The sequence below is a fragment of the Cucumis sativus genome, chromosome 3 (genome assembly GCF_000004075.3).
Source record: "Cucumis sativus cultivar 9930 chromosome 3, Cucumber_9930_V3, whole genome shotgun sequence".
Taxonomy (NCBI): Eukaryota; Viridiplantae; Streptophyta; class Magnoliopsida; order Cucurbitales; family Cucurbitaceae; genus Cucumis; species Cucumis sativus.
Window position 1 is genome coordinate 3828394 of NC_026657.2, and position 19245 is coordinate 3847638.

The 19245-nt window shown below is 33.9% G+C and overlaps 3 protein-coding genes across 7 annotated transcripts; all 3 read left to right on the top strand.

The window, feature by feature from the left end:
• The first annotated feature begins 1949 nt into the window (after positions 1–1949).
• Positions 1950–9139, top strand: LOC101222429 (DNA topoisomerase 1 alpha). Of its 2 annotated transcripts, none has more exons than XM_011652204.2 (16): positions 1950–2205; positions 2769–3924; positions 4093–4287; positions 4949–5029; positions 5771–5830; positions 5968–6062; positions 6216–6372; positions 6461–6586; positions 6690–6770; positions 6873–6963; positions 7056–7189; positions 7857–7925; positions 8005–8094; positions 8202–8305; positions 8390–8558; positions 8695–9139. In XM_011652204.2, the coding sequence occupies exons 2-16, from the start codon at positions 2776–2778 to the stop codon at positions 8761–8763; spliced, it is 2670 nt and encodes an 889-aa protein (XP_011650506.1). In that variant the 5' UTR covers positions 1950–2205; positions 2769–2775; the 3' UTR covers positions 8764–9139. The 2 variants fall into 2 exon arrangements, with proteins under 2 accessions (XP_011650506.1, XP_004149585.1); XM_004149537.3 differs by having other exon boundaries at positions 1972–2205; positions 2696–3924.
• An 803-nt stretch (positions 9140–9942) lies between these two features.
• On the top strand, positions 9943–13287 carry LOC101223140 (syntaxin-52). 3 transcript variants are annotated; one of them, XM_004149540.3, is made up of 6 exons: positions 9943–10132; positions 10822–11043; positions 11850–12055; positions 12136–12236; positions 12334–12378; positions 13061–13287. In XM_004149540.3, exons 2-6 carry the CDS (start codon positions 10826–10828, stop codon positions 13190–13192), a joined length of 702 nt encoding a protein of 233 aa, XP_004149588.1. In that variant the 5' UTR covers positions 9943–10132; positions 10822–10825; the 3' UTR covers positions 13193–13287. The 3 variants fall into 3 exon arrangements, with proteins under 3 accessions (XP_004149588.1, XP_031737716.1, XP_031737717.1); XM_031881856.1 differs by lacking the exon at positions 9943–10132 and adding an exon at positions 10140–10341 and having other exon boundaries at positions 13061–13265; XM_031881857.1 differs by lacking the exon at positions 9943–10132 and adding an exon at positions 10144–10293 and having other exon boundaries at positions 13061–13265.
• An 851-nt stretch (positions 13288–14138) lies between these two features.
• Positions 14139–19087, top strand: LOC101204807 (transcription initiation factor TFIID subunit 6). 2 transcript variants are annotated; one of them, XM_011652205.2, is made up of 13 exons: positions 14139–14282; positions 14424–14641; positions 14929–15015; positions 15666–15767; positions 15851–15959; positions 16113–16207; positions 16278–16415; positions 16510–16605; positions 16796–16920; positions 17505–17637; positions 17832–17945; positions 18064–18193; positions 18492–19087. In XM_011652205.2, the coding sequence occupies exons 2-13, from the start codon at positions 14516–14518 to the stop codon at positions 18842–18844; spliced, it is 1608 nt and encodes a 535-aa protein (XP_011650507.1). In that variant the 5' UTR covers positions 14139–14282; positions 14424–14515; the 3' UTR covers positions 18845–19087. The 2 variants fall into 2 exon arrangements, with proteins under 2 accessions (XP_011650507.1, XP_031737496.1); XM_031881636.1 differs by having other exon boundaries at positions 14171–14282; positions 14499–14641.
• Positions 19088–19245: the final 158 nt, after the last annotated feature.

The following is a 19245-nucleotide window of genomic DNA, read 5'->3' on the forward strand; positions in this document are numbered from 1 at the left end:
TTTAACATCAACACATGTCATAATAATTTAAAAAATAAATAATTTTTCAAATTTGAGTTTGCGTAAATTAAGAAGAAAGAAGGATCAAATTGCATAGAAATAACCATAGTTGATGTTAGGATTACTTCATTACTATTTTTAAAATTGTCTATGTATTATAATTTTTTTAAAAGAATTGAAGTCAATAGGTGAAGTATTTTTAATATCTGAGGAGAGTAATGAAATATGAAAATTTTAGTCTACTTTTTTGAAAAATCAAACATGGGTTAAAAACTAACAATAAATACATTTATTGTTTTTAAAAAGTAAAAAGATCAAAGGTATTATTCGGAAAATTTAGTAGATTTGGAATATTTTGGAAACAAAGTACATTCACATTTTCTATAACCTAGCAAAAGAAAAAAGAAATTAAATGCGCTATTAATTATAAATCATAAATCATAAATGTATGAAACCTGAAATGGTTAAATACAATACAATGTTATTTTATTTTTCAAAACCATTTTACCTTTAATTGTAATTATTCCGTTAGTAAGATCTTGTTTAATAACTATTTTGTTTTTTTTCTTATTTGTATTTTTTCGAGTACAATGGTTAAATTGTTAGCCAAATTTAACAAACAATAAAACAAGTTTTTTAGAGCTATTTTTATTGTCCCTTTTTATAAATATATTGTTTTTTTTAATCAAGTCTATTTTCTCTCAATTCTTCACAACGATTTTCGTTCTTAGAGGGAATTATTGAACTATTAGTTAAATTTTTAAAAAATCTTAAAAAGCTAATTGTTGAATAAGAAATTTTGGACAAATCACAAATTGTCACGTCATTTGTCAATGAAAAAATACAAATAACTAAATTTGAAACTAATTAAAAGTTGACATGGGTCCCAAATTGAGATCGGAGACATAAATTAGCCATTATCTCATATGTTTTCATTATCCATAATCATTTGATAAGTTAATTACTTTTGTTTAAATAAATATTATTTATTTGAACTAAAGTCCAATTAAGCAAAAAAAAAACAGAATTTAACCAAATGCTAAATATAACTCAAAATCTATGTGGTTGAGTCACGAGTCTAATCTAAGGACCAACCAAGCCTAAGCTCATGAAACCAACCAACCATATAACTTTTCTTTCATTGGAGGAGACATAAAACTTGTACTAAAAAAATATAGAAAAAATTATTCCAATAATCAGAACATCACGTGTCCTGCTTCCCAAATGAGATGATAAAATACTTGAGAACAAAATACGTCGCATCATGTGCTTGACATTTCCAAAATAGATGATCAAATTCTAAGAACAAAATATGTCGCATCAAATGAGCATAAACATAATTTCAACTTCACTAATTAATATTTTTTTGGAAATTTTGTGTGAACCTCTAATTTTTAAAAATTGTTAAAAATTTTGGCATGGATTTTTAAGCTATTAATGAAAATAGATAATAATAGAATAATTTCAAAACTATAGGTACGTGTTTATAAATTTTATGAAAAAAATACAAATACAAGCTCAATTATGAATAGACATCATTTCCACCTTCAAATTTCTTTGTTATCAACTTGTTTTTGTTTTATGAATTTTGGTTAAGAATTCAACTATTACACTTAAAAAAGACATAAATTAGAGTAAAAAATTCGAATAAAATAAAATAAAAAGATAAAAAATGAGATTGGTCGACAAACGGAATTCGAATCGGATCTATAATTACGAGATGAAACCTAGTTTCCAAAATTTAACTTGATTTGAAGGCAGAAGTATAATGTAATTTAAAAGAAAAAAAATGGTAAGAGATTTAAAAAACAGTATGTCTTAATTTCATGGAAGATAAAGCCCTAAAGAAAAAGAAAAAGGAAAACGAAATATATGATATATATAAAAAATAAATATAGAAAAGAAAAAGAAGAGTTATGGTTTTTGATTAAGAAGAAAGGAAAGATGAAATTGCATAAAAGAACCACAAATCTGTTGGGTGGAAGACCCCTCCTTTGCTTTCTTTTTTCGTTTTTATTTTTCTCTGTGCAAAAACAAATAAACCATCCCTCCTTCTCCTTTTCCGATTCACGACAAACATTTTTTAGGTTTCCTTCGACTTCTCTCTCGCACTACCCTCTCTCTCTCTCTCTCTTCAATTTCTTCCATTAACAACCCCACTGAACCTTTCTTCAAACCTCTAAACGGACACCCTTTTCACCTCAGGTACTCTCTCTTAACTCTTCTTCTTTAGCTTTAGATTTCCCCCAATCTCACTCTGCTTCAGCTCAATCAACCCTTTACTTCGCTTCCCTTTTCCTTTTCTTTTCTTGCATTCCTAACCTACCCATCTAATTTCGGGTCTTTCTGAACTGGTTTACTTGGTTGTTGTTGTTGTTGTTTTTTTTTTTAATTTTTTAAATTCAATTTTTGTACTATGTGATTCTTTGCTTTGCTTTGGATTAGCTTATTTTAATGTTCTAGGTTTAGCTTTGCCTTATTAGAGGCTTGTTTTGGGTGATTTAGTTTGAGTAATGAACACCCTTTTGTTGGATTTCTGTGGTTGAAGTGTTTACCCTTTTGCCCCTGTGTTTTTTTAAATTTTTTTATAATTATCATTCTTTGATGAATGGGGTGTTTACGAGGGAAGGAAGGTTTTTCTTTAGTGTAATTGTTATAGGTTTAAGTGTTTACGGAAAGGCTCTTATTGGTGCAGAAACTGAACTCCTCTGTGTTCTTCATCATCCAAGAGACTGATGTAAAATAATTTCTGGTTCTCTGTAACATAGCTGCGTAATGGCTGTTGAGACTTTTGGAAAAGCTCCAATGTTCGATGACGACGATGAGGACAACATGCCCATAGTTTTTAAAAGGACTAGTGCATCTAGGCAAAATCAGTTAGATTCGGAAATTAAGCATTCACAAGCTCAGAGGTTGAGTAAGTTACCAGGGAGGCAGGGTTCTGATTTATGTTCAACCAATGGGCAAAGCTCTAATAATCAAAAGAGGATGACTTCATTGCCAAAGACATCACCCATGAGATCCGAAATAGGAAGTCAGAAAGCATCCAGGTCTTCACCTATCCCGGAACCACTTACTAAATCACTAGGCACTAGTTTGAAAGCTTCACATTCTATGGATAGCCGACCAAAAAGTTTGGTAAACGCTGTGGTGAAAGAGGAGAATGTTTCTATAAATCCTAGTCAAGAGAATAGCGACTCTGAAGACGATAAACCATTGAGTATTAGATTAAAAGGGAACCCCAACCAGCCCAATAAAGGGCTTGTATCAACAGTACCAAAGAATAAAGTAAAAAAATCATTAGCAGATTCTGATGATGAGGTTCCTTTGTCATCAAAATTTCAAATGAAGCATGCTTCAGGGGTATTGGGTAGTAAACAACATGGTTTTGATGAGAAGAAACCATTGGTTCCAAAAGTTCATCAGAATGGTTCAACTTCAAGGGATAAGCTACAAAAGCCTGCTGTTCTTTCTAGCAAGAGACCTCTTCCTAATGAAGATTCCCATTCCCCTTCTCAATTTCCAACAAAAAAGCCAAAGCTTACAGATTCATCTTCGCCTTTGAATAGCAAGCTAGTATCATTGAAAGCAAAACAAGAAGTAGATGACGACGACGATGATATTCCTATTTCACAGAGAATGAAGAAGGTGTCTGCAACAGTGAATAAGTCATCAAGTTCTAAGCCAACAATATCAAAAGTTGTTTCTTCTTCAATCAAGAAAACATTCAAAAAATCCAAGAAGCCAGTCAAGAAATCTAAATATGTTAAGTCCACAAAGTTGCTGCCCAGTGCCGGCGATGGACAGAAAAAATGGACCACCTTGGTTCACAATGGTGTCATTTTCCCACCTCCATACCAGACACACGGGGTGAAGATGCTTTATAAAGGGAAGCCTGTTGATTTGACTCCGCCACAAGAGGAGGTACCCCTTTACCTGACGTGTTGCATGCACATCATGTTTCTTTCATCTTCTTTGTTATCATTATTATTACTACTACTATATTAGCATGTAACTTATGTCGTGTGCAGTTCATCTTTTTTTTGTATTGTGGTAAATAATTTGGTTGATATGAAAATTTGCTGTTGTCAGGTTGCAACCATGTTTGCTGTGATGAAGGATACAGATTATATGCTAAAACCAAAATTCAAAGAAAATTTCTGGAATGACTGGCGCAAATTACTTGGGAAAAACCATGTCATTCAAAATTTGGATGATTGTGATTTCACCCCTATATATGACTGGTATCAAATGGAAAAGGAGAAGAAGAAACAGATGACTACAGAAGTAAGTTCATAATGTTCCAATCTTCCTGGTTGTTTATATATATTTTTTATCTTTATAAGTTTAATGGAAACAATATTCCACATTTCAGCATCTCTCTTCAGTCTCACTTTACTTTTTCATTAGCAAATCCAAAGAAGTAAAGATGTCTTCAATGAAAAAGAATGACTGGTTTCATTTCTAAATGTTACTGACTTCTTTTCTGATGGTTTGTTCTTAGGTTTTTCAAAAATCCATAATTTGTTGTTTTGGTCCTATATTTTTTTAGAGCTTTTGCTTTAATTTCAACTTTTAGCTTTTCTTTTCATGACTTGGTTGTATAGATACAATGCGAAGGTGTATTTGAAGGTGCCTTTGTTCCATATTTCTTAATGTGATTCATTTTTGTTACAAGGAAATACGAACTATTTATCATTCAAGACGTTTTATTTTTGGTGCCTTTGCTCCACTAAATGTCTAACCATAATAGTTATTTCTATTTGATACTCTATTTCAACTTAATTTGTATTCTATTCTAAATATGGGTGAATTTAATGCACATTTTATGACTGTCCATCTTTAATTGATTAATCTTTAACTTTGTATGAAGCCAACTATGAGCCCCTTTTCAGGGCATTTAATTTCATTAGTTTTGTTTTCTCATTTCTGGAATTTGTTTGTCCAGGAGAAGAAGGCTGTGAAGGAGGAGAAACTGAAACAAGAGGAGAAGTACATGTGGGCTATTCTTGATGGGGTTAAGGAGAAGGTTATTTTCATTTACCTTGCTTGCTTTCTGGAAGAATCTAGTATCGAGGATATTCTTTATTTACTTTGACAACCTTCCCTCTTAACGATAGTACAGTGTAGTCAATGTTAGAGCACTCAGTGAATGAATGTTGCTCAATTAGGGATATAGTAGTAGACTCATTACATTTTTTGGTTATCACTAATCAGCAATTGGCCACAACTTAGGTCCTACAGTCTTTTTTTCTTTTTTATTAATTTCACATGCCGTTCATGAGTTGTAAGGAGTATTGAAATCAACCATTGAACCATTCAATTGTACAGTCTAGGGATTTTTTTTTTGATTTCAAATAGTTTGTTTTGAAGTGAGAGAAACTGTATAATGTTGTCTGCTGTTCTCAAAGCCAAACAAGAAAAATTCCACTTCTAGTGTCAATAAAGTTGTCATAGTTATCTAAATTCAAAAGCTTGGTGATGCACTACTTAGATGCAAGCAATAAGAGTATTTTCACTGTAAATACCAGCTTAGAGGACTGTTGACTTGTGGTAATACTTGATTAACTACGTTACTCATGTGTTATATACTTGTTTACACTTTGTTATGTCTGCTTCATTCTAAATTACTAAGTTCATGTCAGAGTTGCTATTGGTACCATGTACTTTGTAAGTTCATCTCCACAATCGATTTTATCTGCGATCTTATCCATTGAATTGTTCCACCGGGGCATTTACACATTTCTTTTTGTTCTTATATGGATCTCAGGTTGGAAACTTTAGAGTTGAGCCGCCTGGATTGTTCAGAGGCCGTGGAGAACATCCAAAGGTACCATATTTAGAATTTGAATTCAGAAGGTTACAAATTTACTGGCGTATTTGTTTTGGTATTTGGATGTTCATATTTTACCCTTATGTGGAGATTTGTTACTTCATTCAGTTTTTAAAGTTTGGTTGTCTTTACAGATGGGGAAATTGAAAAGGCGCATTTGCCCCAGTGACATCACAATTAATATTGGAAAAGGTGCTCCGATCCCTGAGTGTCCTATACCTGGTGAAAGGTTTGATTCTTCTTTACACCACCAGAAATAAGTTCAATTTAAAATATTGCAAAATAAGGGGCTTTGTGTTTCTAAAATCCACGAGATACATACCTAAACTGTTTCAGAATTTCTCAGTTGTTTCATTTTCATTAAATTCTGGTTTTTCAACAGGTGGAAGGAAGTGAGACATGACAATACGGTCACATGGTTGGCTTTCTGGAATGATCCAATAAATCAAAAAGAATTCAAGTATGTGTTTCTGGCTGCTAGTAGTTCGCTGAAAGGCCAGAGTGACAAAGAGAAATATGAGAAAGCAAGGATGCTCAAGGTATGCCAATCATTATAATTTTACAATTGTTTGTTGAAGTTGCAGTGTGGAATCATCACGTCTGTTGAACCATTACTGTTTTGTGTAGGACTACATAAAAAACATAAGGAATGCGTATACAAAGGATTTTACGAGCAAAGATCCTACACGGAGACAAATTGCAGTTGCTACTTATCTCATAGATAAATTGGCTCTCAGGGCTGGGAATGAGAAAGTAATGTCATCTAGCCTATTTATGTTTCCCATGGCTGCTTTATTTTATTCTTTTCAACAATTTTAATTTGGAAATCTTACAAAGTTGTTGATCATTATTGCAGGATGACGATGAAGCTGATACAGTTGGCTGCTGTACACTGAAAGTAGAGAATGTCAAAGCAGTGCCCCCAAATCTTTTGGAGGTAAATTTTAAGCTTATTGAAATAAAAGCTTGAGAGTTGAGACTTGAGAGATGTGCTGTTTTTAACGCCCACAAGAGATGACCAGTTGGTTCTTTATTTCAGTTCAACTTTCTCGGTAAAGATTCAATCAGGTATGAAAATACTGTTGAGGTCGAGCTCCCTGTTTTCAAAGCAATCACACAATTTCAAAGCGGTGCGCTTGTTTATCTGTTTGTTTTTCTTTATCCCTTCATTTCATTTGATGGCATTGCTGAGGCTGTAGAGTCGTGTTTTTACTTGCTTCAGGAAAAAGTGGGACCGATGATCTTTTTGACAAGCTGGATACGAGTAAATTGAATGCACATCTGAAGGATCTCATGCCTGGCCTCACTGCAAAAGTGTTTCGTACATATAATGCTTCTATCACACTTGATGATATGGTAAATATACTTGGAGCATCAGTTTTTCACCTATCCATAATTTGTTGTGGGGGACTCGTGAATTCAATGTTTGTTGTAATCTTCGAGGGTAAACAAAGCTATCCTTTTCAAAATAACTCTAGCAGGATGTTTGATTCTTAGGCATGGGTCTATTGGGTGCGGTTTCACAATCCCATTCTTTGTAATCCTAATATGAGATACTCTAATCTTATTCCCAGGCTTTCCTTCCTAGCAAATCAAAATTTTCTTATTCTCATAAACCAAACACTACTTCCTTCAGTCTTCACTTATCCATCTAGCCTCCAAACTCAGTTAATTGGGCGTGGGCCTTTTCGATTGGGACCCCCTTCTACACTGGATGTGTGGTTTTTTGTTTTTTTAATATTGTTTTTGTAATTCTCAATTATCTACACTCAAAACTCACATAATTGGGCGTGGACACAGATAAGTTAGTTTTATTCTTTTGGATTGGGACTTGCATGGATGAAGAAGAGCAGTTTAATGGTTGTCTTGCATGGAATTTTAACAGATGTACTTAGGTCTAGTTGATCTAGGTTAAGTTCATAGAAATTATTACGCTTGTTTCCCAAGGCATTCTGCTATTTTTGTGATATTCATTTTCTTTCCATCCATTTAATAAGATTATTTACGACATTTTCCATGATAGTTGAATAGAGGAACCAAAAATGGAGAGGTTTCAGAAAAGATCGTCACATACCAGCACGCAAACAAGGAGGTAAATTTGCTTCTCTTCAGGGTTTTACTAGTCTAATATCACGCCATTTGACATTGACCAATTTTTCTATGAACTACAGGTTGCAATTATTTGTAATCACCAGCGGACTGTTTCAAAATCACACGGGGCACAAATGACAAGATTGAATGAGAAAATCTCTGAGCTCAGGGTAATAACCATATTTTTCTCACGATCCACGTCCACCTTGGTTAAATGATGCTGCCAATTCACTTTGTGGTTCCAGTGCATTTAGTTTCTCCATCATTTGTTGTGCAGGACATTCTGAAAGAGCTGAAAATTGATTTAGATAGAGCAAAGAAAGGAAAGCCCCCTTTAAAAGGTTCTGATGGAAAGCAAAAGAGGAACTTGACCCCGGAAGCGTAAACTTCTTCATTGACTTAAAAAAGTTACATTAATATATTAATTTGTAGTGCTTAATTAACTTTTAGGAACTCATGTTACAGGTTAGAGAAGAAAATATCCCAAACGAATGCAAAGATCGAGAAGATAGAGCGGGATATGAAGACTAAAGAGGATTTGAAAACCGTGGCGTTAGGCACATCAAAGATTAACTACCTTGATCCTCGGATCACAGTCGCATGGTGTAAACGTCATGAAGTCCCAATTGAAAAGGTGAGTATAATTTTGTAACATTAATGATACACACGGCAAAACATTTTGAATCAAACTGTCTATATCTTGTTTTCTTATGGAGTTCAAGAATTTCCTTCTCATTTTTGTTCTTCACAATCACAACCTACTCCCACAGATATTCAACAAATCTCTTCTAGCAAAGTTTGCTTGGGCAATGGACGTCGATCCCGACTTCAGATTCTGATTGTTGTTTATATTCTCGGCGGTCTCAAACACCAAATCATCCTTCGCCTCGGCTCGACCCTGAAAGAAAATAAGGAAAAAAAGAATTGAAGAGATGGAGTAGGAAAAATTGAACTGTACTATTTTGCATTACATTCAATTTTTTCTTTTTAATCCTTTAGTTGAAGAGGAAAGTCCCATGATGTATGTTTATCTAATCTCTAATTATATTTGGGGTAAAAATGGCTCAATTCTGACACTCCCCCATCCCCTTCCCCCACAAAGCTGTGTTGTGAAAACATTTGATTATTCAAAGCTTTCAAACAGCCCTTATACTAATTGTTGAACATTTAACACACCTTTATAAATTTGATGATTATACCTTGCCTCTGTTCAAACTTACTGTTTTCTTTCTTTCTTTCTTTCTTTCTTTCTTGTTTTTTGGATTTCATTCACTCTCATGATTTGTATTAACTGATGAGTTAGTGGATAAAATATTTTGAATCAGTTTCAACTTTAGAATTTGAAGTGCACATTTGAAAATGTAGGGTTACTGTTCTAAAAGATAATGAGGTAAATATGTTATGAAATTTGTACATGTCATAATTCTCCAGATTTATAGTTTCTATTTCATTTGCAAAGTTTTGTTCTTTGAAATCATGCTCAATTTCTTTTACCAATTGTTCTAATGGCTCACCAATCATTGGTGCATCTAATGACAATTAACGGGCTAAACTAACAATTACTCCTAAAAATATAAAAAGACCCCATCTATGTCCAAATATTTATCCAAGTGTTAATAATAGAAACTCGTGGTAGACTTTTGCAAAAAAGAGAAACCCTATGCACACATGGATGAAGGTATAACTATCATGAATTTGTACTTTCAGGATTGTTAATCTCTCTCAATAACTAATTAATAGGCCGATAAAAGGTGAGTAGAATAATCAAATATATAAGAAGAAAAATATTTTCAATTTGGAATAATAAAAAGAACAAATTCCAATTTGCCCTTATTATAAAGATGTCAAAATGAAATTATATTTTAGAAACGTGTATTCCCTTTTCTTCCACGGTACACTATGGCCGTCCAAGTGGAGATAATATTAAATATATATATATATATATATATATATATATATATATTCTTAACTAAAAAGTGTATATATATATTTTTAATGAAATAACTAACCCATAATCGACGCAAGCCAACGAAACGGGATGACGCAAAAGGGGGAAAACGACGTAGTTTTAATGGAGTTTCCCCTGCCATTCCCGTTCCGTTTTACGAAGACGTCAACGAAGGGAGTTTGACTACCGCTCTCGCCGTGGTCAATACGACATTGATCAAAATTCAACTCAAATTAGACTTCAATTCCTCCTCCCACAAGGTAAATTCACTGTTCTTAGGATTTTTGCTTCCTTTCGCCTTCTATTCTACTTTGATTTTGGACTTCAATTTTCTGGAATTTGCCCGACATTGCATTGGATTGGGTTTCTCTGATCAGAATTGTAGATTATTTTGATTGATTTTTGTTCGGTTTTTCTTTTGGTAAGATGAATGAGAGAAGTAGAATTGTTCATCTGATTATGTCATATGGTTAGTTGTCATCATTTTCCGTTGTATTTTCTTCCCATTTTTATTTTTTAATATTTGTGGTCGATGGTTATTATAAATTGGCTATACTCATACTCATGTTGATATTATGAATTTTGAATATTTGATCATGTCATTTGGAAATTTTTAACTCACTCACCATTGGTTAGCTTAATGGTCAATAATGACTGATGTAACTTGTTAAGTAATAAAGAGCTTGATGAGATTGAGTTTAAATCAAGGCGTTCATCTGAAAAAATATCATAATGTGGACTAGGGTTTTAGGATTAGGTTAAGGACATGCAAACTCGCTTTGATTCTCTCTAATTTAAAGAAAAAATTTGTGAAAAAACATTTAGCTGCTTGTTTTTGGACAGATCATAGTTTATACCTTGAACATTGATTTTAGGAGTATTTGTTAGTCTAACTAATGGAGATGATAAGAGTTCATTTTACTGTTATTAATGTGTTTCTGCTTGTTAGGTTGATGATGGCACCTTCTGATTTATGGATAAAGGAATATAATGAAGCTTCTAAGCTTGGTGATGATATCAATGGCATGATTTCTGAAAGGAGTTCCTTTCCTGCAACTGGACCGGAATCCCAACGTCATGCTTCGGCCATTCGGAGGAAGATCACAATTTTGGGGACTAAAGTTGATGGCTTACAGTCCCTTTTGTTGAAACTTCCTGTAAAGCAGCCCCTGTATGTTGTATCTTAGATTGAATTTAGCGAAATTCTTATTTGCATAGTGCTATAATAATGTTATAGCGTGTTGGTTTGGCTTCTGTTTTTGTCATGCATATACTCCTTTGAATTAAACGTTGAGTATAATTATTCATATGAAGTCTAACCTTGGGATTTAGATGATTTTCCGTGTTCTAGAGGAATGAGTAGTTGAGAATGATATATACACAAATTAATTTCAGTGATAGTTTTTAGTTAGACTAGTTCATTATTAGACCAAGTACATTTTTGGTTTTGAGGTATGAGTTCAGTGTCTATCCCTGAGACATCAAAAGAAACATTGGTTTTGAGATTTGGAAGATGGAGCTATAAATGACGCAAAATAACATTATATCTTTGAGGGGAAATTTTTAAATGATGTGGTGGCTTTTATTTATATTTGTACTTTTTATTAGTTTTAGTTCACGTGCCTTTCTCTCTCTCTTCTCCTTCTCCATCTTCAGTGAATTTCCATTGCCAAACTCCCAGTTGCCTCCACAAGAAATACCATTGCTCTCCTTCCTCATCACTACTACATCATAGTATGAGAGTTACTAAGGGGAGGGGAGTAAGACGAGGGAGTTCTTTCCAGATTTGTCCTTTGACTTTGATTCATGCTTCAACAAAAACACGAAAACTATTTTTCGAACCTCAAGAGCGAAAGAAACACAAAGCCAAAATCTTTTGGGACCAAAATTGAATTTATTTTCTCTGAATTGTTATATAATTTTGAACCATAATTCTAATTCCTAAGTCCAAGTTTCGTCATTTCTTGTGGTATGCAGGTCTGAAAAGGAGATAAATCGACGTAAAGACATGCTTGTTCAGATGAGATCAAAAGTAAAGCAGATGGCCTCAACGTTGAACATGTCAAACTTTGCTAACCGAGACAGTTTACTTGGCCCAGAGATGAAATCGGCAGATGTAATGAGCAAGACAGCTGAACTAGACAATCAAGGACTTGTTGGTTTTCAAAGAAAAATCATGAAGGGTAAGTTTGTTGGACAACTCTAGTCTCACAATTTTTATATACTTCCCTTTTGGGTCGTCCCTGATATGATTTTGAAACAGAGCAAGATGAAGGTCTTGAAAAGCTGGAGGAGACTATTACAAGTACAAAACATATTGCATTAGCAGTCAATGAAGAACTCAGTCTTCACACTCGCCTAATTGTATGATTTCTTGTTTGCTTTATGCATTATGTAATACTTCATTCTGTGTCAGCTAGATTTGGTTTTACATGTCATCTAATTGTCCTTTTCTCTACAGGATGACTTGGATCAACATGTTGATGTTACAGACTCTCAATTAGCGGTAAAATCCTTATCTACTATTCTTTGTTGGCTATAGATCTCTTTAGGATGTAGAGGTAAATCCTCACTAGTCGAAGTTAAATGTAGTAATATTCATGTAAGTGATGCCTCTTTAACAACAATGACAAGAAAATTTGATTAATTGGTATGGGCATGCTACGTTGAACACGAAACTGACTGTTATAAAAGAATATTCAACTGAAGAAACCTGATGATCATTTGTGCCCGAGGATTTTGAGATAGTGTGAGATAAAAGGTAAACCAAACTACAAGATAAACCGGTATATAGACCCCTTCCCTTTCTTGAGATCTCCCTCAAGTCCTAAATCACTCACTGAAATGTTGTTTGCTTTCTTCCTTCTATTAACATTTGTTACATGTTGATCTCAAAGAAGCCAATATCTTGGAAGGATCTGTGCATTTCCATATTTCCATAATAACATGATATTATCTAACTTTATAAGCTCTCCTTACATGGTTTTACTTTAAGATGTTATCCCAAAGACTCAGTACCTACAGAGATTATTGTTCTTACTAGCTGTATATATACACATTTGTACACACACACATATCAAGGTTGTTCCAGACCTCTAGTGAACGCGAGACTATGTATGATTTCATAACAATCTTCACATCAAATCAAAGATAAACAAGCATTAAATTTATTCAAATTATCTGTGCAGAGGGTGCAGAAGAGGTTGGGTATAATGAACAAGCGAGCAAAGGGGAGCTGCTCTTGCTTTGGAATGCTTCTGTCTGTGGTTGGTATTGTGGTTCTTATCACTGTCATATGGCTGCTCGTCCAATACTTGTAAATGTTAAACAATCATATGGGTATATAAGATTTTTCACTTTATGATTAATATCAAATGCAGAACTGTCCAGTTATATTAGCTTGTATTATGCTTCATTTCTGTCTTGTGGAATGGGAATTCATTTAAACGAGGGAGAAAAAAAAACTTGAATGGTAGTTAAATCTTAAAAAAGGAATTCATATAGGTTAGTAGAGTTATTAAAATTCAATGAAAGCATGAAAAGTTTTTGTTCTACGTTTTTTTATAAATTTTTTTAAAAAGTAACTGTACGTAGATTTTGTTGTGTGTTATTCTGTTTTGGGCCAACCCTTTTCTTGGTCCATCTTGGTCTTTAGCTACCACCTTCAGCCTGCATTACAATGGTTATTCTTGACTTTGTTGTTCTTAACAAGTTTATTAAAGGAATGTTTAATCTTAATCAACTTTATTAGAAACGAGGACTCATAAGTCATAATTGGAAGAAAACTGGATTTTATTTTATTTTTAATTTTGAAAAAACAAGACATTTCTTTAATTAAATGTATAAACTCAACCGGACAATATGACCATCAATTTGAGTTTGAGGTTTGATTTTTTTGTCACTCATTAAAAAAAGAAATCTTGTAAGGCACAAACTCGAATTTTTTTTGTGAAATATTTAAAAGAAATGTCTTTTATAACATTTTGAAAAGTGATAGTTTTGGTCACTTTGTTTTTAAGAGAAAAAAATGGTAATTCAAAAAGTTCAAAGTATATTAAAATAAATGTTTTAAAAGTATTAAAACCAAAATGAATAAAAAGTTTAAATTACAGATGGCAATATAAAACAAAAATGAGTCAAAAGTTTAAATTAAAAATACAAATATGAAACAAAAACAAAACAAACTAAAAAAAAAATATAAAGCATACATTGTTTAAAATTTTAAATTACGAATTTGATTCATATAATTTTTAAAAAATAAAATTTAATTTTTATAATTGAACCAAAACTATTTATAGTAATGACTAATGATTTTCATGGCGTTCAACGGACCCAACCGGCCAGCCTCTGAACCGGAGAACGACCGGCCGGTGCTTTCCGCCATTGCTGCTAACCTTCTCCTCCTTTCAGGTGCGTTCAATCCCCTCATTGTTAAACCCTAAATTCGTAGAATTTACTCTCTCTATGAGCTTTCTGCAACTTCCTTTTTCTCGAGTTCATTGCTTCTTGTTCATGACCTAACAATTTGTAAGTCTTCTGTCGAATGCAAAGGTATATGCTACTTTAGTAGAATTTGTACCTATTAGGGAAATTGTACAAAACCAACACCAACACCTACACCTACAGATACATAGTTCGATAATATGAGCGTTATTCCGAAGGAATCGATTGAAATCGTTGCGCAGAGCATTGGGATTTCCAACCTTTCCCCTGAGGTTGCTCTTGCACTCACTCCCGATGTCGAGTACCGGGTCCGTGAAATCATGCAGGTATTCTCATTACAGATTGGGTCTTTCTTTTGAGGATTTAATGCTTTATTAGATTAGGAGCATATCAATTACATCGCTGCTGGAGATGTAATTACAGATAAGAGTGTTTTCTTCTTTTTCTTTTTTTCCTTTTGGTTATTTGATATTGTTCTTCACTGGAAGTTAGATGTATTGTATGTATGTATTACATTTAGGCTTCAAGCATATTGTTTAGAACTTATTCATTATTCTTGGAAGGGCTTTTAGTATTTGAAGGTTGTTTGATTTCTATTGTTATTAAAATGCAGGAGGCAGTTAAATGCATGCGTCATTCAAAGCGAACTGTTCTCTCTTCCAGTGATGTTGATAATGCACTTAAATTACGGAACTTAGAGGTGAGTTATGGCAGTGTAGGTAGCTGCGTTCTTCGCTCTTTTACCTTTTTGTTGTTGTAGTTAGCATCCGTTTGGAATTTGATTTAGGTATTTTCGATTTTCTTGTTATTATTTTCAATATTTTCCAATTTTTGTGTTTGATAGATCTAGGTATTTCGTTGTCCCTGTTTTCCTCACTAGTGATGTTGAGGAGTATTTCTAGTGCTGCTATTCGAATTCTCTTTTGAGTAATCGGTTCTTTTAATTTTTAATTTTCTTTCAACAAGGTTAGAAAGTAAATATTTGAAGTAGTTTCTCAGTTGTTGCATCAAACACTCAACTGCTTCTGTTTACCTAACTGTTTTCACCGCATGATCATTAGTTATTCATAAAAAATCCAACTTCAGTAGTTTCTCCACTTTCTGGTATTGTGATTGGTAGTGAATGTTTGACTATTATTTCTATTAATCAGTAAATTTGCTAGTGTTACTTGTTTGTTTCAATATCTAGTAAACTAATTATCCAGCCACATTTTCATTTAGTATTAGCATTGAGTCATGTATACTAACATTTTTTATTTGCTATGTATTGTATGTGTTATATCATGTTCTATGGGTTTTATGACCAACATCTAATAGACCCTATTTTTATCTATGAATATCTTGCCTTAGCCAATATATGGCTTTGCTGCATGCGATAGCTTGCGGTTCAAAAGAGCTGCTGGACACAAGGATCTCTTTTACATTGATGACAAGGATGTGGAGTTAAATAATGTAAGAGCTACACACATGTTAAATGCTCCTGTTTATTTGATATATAAGATCCTTTAACCACTCAAGTGTATGTTTTTTTGCAGGTTATTGAGTCACCTTTAGCAAAAGCAACGGTTGATACATCAGTTGCTACTCACTGGCTGGCAGTTGAAGGTGTTCAGCCTGCAGTTCCAGAGAGCTTGCTGACTGAAGGTGGTTTTTTCACTTGTCCAGTGCGATTTATTTTTTTGTTTGATCTATATGGATCAGGTCTAAGGTGCATTGGTATTCATTTGACCATTGAACATACTCTATTAAAACCAATTCTACAAAGTCATTTGGATTGTTCATCCATTTTTCTTGTAGAACCCCATGATGGAAAGAAATCCGACTTGAAGGAGGAAGAACTTCCTTATGACTCTAAAGCACCTACTAAGCATGTGATTTCAAGGGATCTTCAGGTGCAGTATCTTAGAATGAAATTATGTAATCTATATTGAGAAAAGAGTTTTATACCTTTTTCTTTTGCAGCTTTACTTTGAGAAAATAACGGGTCTTATCTTGAACAAGTCTGGGTCTATTCTCATTAGAGAAGCTTTAAGGTGCCTGGCAGTTGACTCAGGAATTCAGCCTTTGCTTCCATACTTCACTTGCTTCATTGCCGATGAGGTACCCTAAGATCTATTCCGTTTCATTCTCAACACTTTTTTTAAGAAATTGATCTATTTCCAGTCATGTTGATCTGATGGTTCCTACATCATAGGTTTCAAAAAATCTATGTAATTGTCAACTCTTGATTGCTTTGATGAGGATGGTCTGGTGCCTTCTTCGAAATCCACAGATTCATATGGCACCTTATGTGAGTATGGAAGAATGGTAAATTTATCTGCTTATCAATTGCACTAAACTTTGCTGATAGATCTATACGTTATCATAAAAATTTTAAAATTTCCTTCTTTATAGGCCTCCCATTGATTTGATTTGATGATGATAATATCCACTCAAACAGATAAATTTATTATGATGTTGTATATTGTTTTCTTCTCCAGTTACACCAATTGATGCCATCCATCATAACCTGCCTTGTTGCCAAACAATTAGGTAAAAGATTGTCTGACAATCATTGGGAGCTTAGAGACTTAGCAGCAAGCCTGGTTTCTTTGATATGCAAAAGGTGATCATCTTTCTTTTATTATACCATGGTAGTTTTTCTCTAACAAATATCATCGTCGTAAAGCAGGTTGAAAAACCTTGTAATCTTCCTCTTTTCAAATGTATGATTTAAACTGTGATTTAGAAATTAAACTTTGGGATGCCTTGTCTGCTAGAATAGGAAATCATATTGCTATTACACTGACATTCCCTCCTTGAAAAAAGGTTATGCATTCTTTTGATTTAGATCATTTTCTTGTTCCAATATATTTGGTATAAAGCTCATGCAAAAACCCACATAGAGATAATGTTGCGTTCCTTGCCTTCAAGATAGTGCGGGAAAAAACCATCAAGGGTTGGCCTAGTGGTAGAAAAAAAGAAGTTTCAATAACTAACTAAGAGGTCATGGGTTCAATCCATGGTAGCCATCTACCTACGAATTAATTTTCTACGAGTTTCCTTGACACCCAAAAGTTGTAAAGTCAAACAAGTTGCCCCTTAAAAAGAAAAGTTATAGTGCGGGAATGCTTAGACCTCGTCATTTTATTTTCTCTGTGTTTCTTTTTCTCCTTTTTTTTACTTATGATATTATTTTTTCACTTACAGATTTGGACATGTATATCACAATATTCAACCTCGTGTTACAAAGACTCTTCTCCATGTTTTCTTGGACCCCTCAAAATTATTGCCTCAGCATTATGGCGCAGTTCGGGGGTTAGCAGATCTTGGTCCTGATGTGGTAAATCCTTTATTTATCCTTATCATTTCAACTGAGTGAAAGATTGCCATCTTTTGCTTTTGTGGGTTTCAAACCCAAAATCTGGCACTTTTGTCTCTCTTTTTAAATTCGAAGACTCATTTGCCTCTTTTTCCATGTCTGACATGTTGGTTTCATCGAGGTGAAATTGATAGTCTATCTTGACTGATGAATAGGTTCGCCAGTTTATACTACCAAATCTTGAACCTTATATGCAATATCTAGAGATGGAGAAGCAAAAGAATGAAATGAGGAGGCATGAAGCTTGGCAAGTTCATAGGACGTTACTGGTTGGTTCATGTGTCATCTACCTTTCAATTGATGCTTAGCCTTGCTTGTATGGATTACTATTACAAGCCTTGAAGCGTGTATCTTTAAGTTTGGACTAACAAACCCTTGTTTTCCTAGGATGCAGCTGGTAAGTGTATGCATGGTTGGTTGAAGGTTTTTCCGCTCTCGCTCTCTCTATCTCCACCAATGCGTAGTACTTCGAAGATAAATGCAAATATCAATGGGAAAGTTGTGAAGACAATTTCAAGTATGATCTCTTCCCCTATCCCAACTCTAAGGATTATGATTTCTATGTGGAATCTAATGCAAAATCAAATGAATCAACCATACTACTACAATAAAGTGACAATCCTAACTTCCTAAATAAACAACATGGTCGATGTCAAGTTTGTTCTCGGGCTATTTGTAAAGGCCAAGTGTGGTTTCTGTGTACATTTTTTCTTTTGGAAATTGGGCTGCAAAGAGATTCCATGATGGAAGATAAAAGTTGTCATAAAACTTTATCAAAATTCCATCAACTTCTTACTCTACCATTTAACTTGTAGATAAACGCAAAGCCATTTTGGACGACTCAGTGCAGCAACCAGCACTAAAAAAGATGGCAACAGATAGCACATTGGGCGCAATACCAATGAACTCCATGATGGTCGATATGCAAGGAGCCACAACAGGGCTTCCAACACCACTTGGAGGTTCAAACATCAGTGTCGCTCGAAATTTCCCAAATGAAACGAGGCCAGGTAGGGAAGGTGAGCTAGGATTTAAAGGTTCTACTGCTCTTGCTATAGCATGGAAAGAGGATTTGGATGCTGGGCCATTGATAACTTCGCTTTTTCAACTTTTTGGGGAAGATCTGTTCTCTTTCATCCCAAAACCCGAGCTATCCTTCTTTTTGTGAACCATTTTGAAAATTCCTTATAAAATATGTTGTTTTTCATGTTTACATCAAGCAAACTAGATTGTGTAGGTACAGAATGTGATCATGTTGTAATTATAACACTATGAATTTTGAAAAGGTGGTTGAAACCTTTTGAAGAATTGTTCAATTCCTTAGAATGTTGCATGCTGTTTATTGTTTAGGGTTGGAGAGGTTTTGTATCTAATTCATACAAATCAAAGACGTTGTTCTGGATTCTAATCATTCGAATTTAAAACTTCTGTTAGCTCATTTCATGTTTGGAAGATAAGATACTTATAACCACGTCTACATAAAATTAAAAACAGTAGTTTTTAAGTAATAATAGTTTACCAAGAAATTTATGAACATGTCAGAAATTAGAGGGGGGATATTTGAGCATT